We start from the raw sequence: 1,743 nt of genomic DNA, 5'->3' as shown, positions 1-1,743 counted from the left end.
GCTTGTATTATCTGTTTTCGAAAATTTTCAGAATCGATCTGGTGCAATCTCAGATAAGAATAGCCGAAGGCATTACGCTGCCTGAATTAGGACTGACCCAAGACAAGATCGTTCCTCAAGGATTCGCGATACAGTGCAGAGTCACTACTGAGGATCCAGCGAAAAACTTCCAACCGGATACCGGAAGAATAGAAGTATTCAGATCTGGAGAAGGTATGGGAATCAGATTGGACGGAGCCTCGGCGTTTGCTGGTGCGATTATCTCGCCATACTATGACTCTCTTCTGGTCAAGGTAACAACTGACTTGTTATTTGTTTCTGCGTTCGATAAAATCGATGATTTGATAAATCCTGATAATCATATTTGATTTAATCATCGATTCTCTGATTGACTCAAAATAACAATAATTAATTAATGATTTTTTTATATGCATAAATCATCAAAAATTAAAAACTGTTTAAAGATAGATTGCGTTGCTCTATTTCTAGGTAATAGCTCATGCGGCAGATCTGCAATCGTCTTGTGCAAAGATGAACCGAGCGTTGCGAGAGTTCCGAGTCCGCGGGGTGAAGACGAACATCCCCTTCCTATTGAACGTCCTTGAAAACCAGAAATTCTTAAACGGGAACGTGGACACGTATTTCATCGACGAGAACCCGCAACTGTTCCAGTTTCAGCCTAGCCAGAACCGTGCACAGAAACTGTTGAATTATTTAGGATCAGTTTTGGTGAATGGGCCTAGTACACCCTTGGCGACGAATTTGAAACCGGCTGAGATTAGGCCCCACATTCCGCAGATCGCTTTAGGTAAAGAATGACAGGAATGTCGACCAAATACGGTGATTCACTGATTTTTTTAATAAGATATTTTGAATATAATGACTATTAGGCAGACAAATTAATTCACTTTTTCTATGAATTGTCCAAAAAATTAATATCGTTTATTAAGAATAATTACGAGTTTAGTGTCTTAAAAATAATAACAAATTGCTTTAAATTAAAGATACGATTTCTGTGCTACTTTATAGAAACAAATTGTATTTCATAAGATTTATTGGTTGAACGCGTAAGGGAAATGAAATGGAAAATGAGTAGTGCGAGCAAATCTTTGAGTCACCGTGCATGGAGTAACAATAACGAATCGTTGATTCGATTGAATGGGTAAGATCAATCTGTCTCCCTTTTTTGGGACGAAAGCACGAAGGGGTTTGCTTTCAATGTGAATCAAAATTGGGTACTTCTCGAACTCTTTTCTATTCTATCTGTCTTGTTTTTTTTCACGTGATTGTGTTCAATTAACACAATTTTTTTAATTTTCTTTCTCTTCACTTTCCTTCCGTTTATCAGCATGCTTTTTACTTTTTTGTTTGCCAATTTTTTTTATAGACTTTGCTAGGCTTGCAGCCGCCGAAGACAGCAATGATCCAGATGCACCAGGTATGCTTCTTCATGATTATAATTTTTTCATCGTCAGCATCATCTGCATTAAGTGACAACGTAAAGGGGAAATTAGAAATGGAAATGAATAAGTAGGTTATTCAAAATTCGATAATTTCATCATCGTTCACATTTCGTTCGTTTGCAGACACGTGAATTCGATTGGAATTCGAAATTTACAATTGGCAATTGGAATCGGGTTTGTAGAACACGTAAATAGATATTTTCTTGTGGGTCAGAGTACTTGTCCAAATTAGATAGTAGTTTCTTGTAGAGGACGTCAGTGCCTACAACTTTTGTATAAA

The 1,743-nt window shown here is 37.2% G+C and overlaps 1 protein-coding gene across 1 annotated transcript in view; it reads left to right on the top strand.

Annotated features, from left to right (window-relative positions):
- The window catches only part of LOC108632557 (pyruvate carboxylase, mitochondrial-like), a 5,756-nt gene extending 4,040 nt beyond the window's left edge, over window positions 1-1,716 (top strand). The window contains 3 exon segments of the mRNA XM_018037210.2: window positions 4-293; window positions 490-808; window positions 1,388-1,716. Coding sequence (XP_017892699.1) covers window positions 4-293; window positions 490-808; window positions 1,388-1,494 — 716 coding nt within the window. The 3' untranslated portion in view covers window positions 1,495-1,716.
- Window positions 1,717-1,743: the final 27 nt, after the last annotated feature.

This window comes from Ceratina calcarata, unplaced genomic scaffold (assembly GCF_001652005.2).
Source record: "Ceratina calcarata isolate Rehan_Ccalc_2016 unplaced genomic scaffold, ASM165200v1 scaffold1618, whole genome shotgun sequence".
NCBI classification, from domain to species: domain Eukaryota; kingdom Metazoa; phylum Arthropoda; class Insecta; order Hymenoptera; family Apidae; genus Ceratina; species Ceratina calcarata.
The sequence above is the reverse complement of the archived record's forward strand: the minus strand, read 5'-3'. Positions and strand labels throughout refer to the sequence as shown.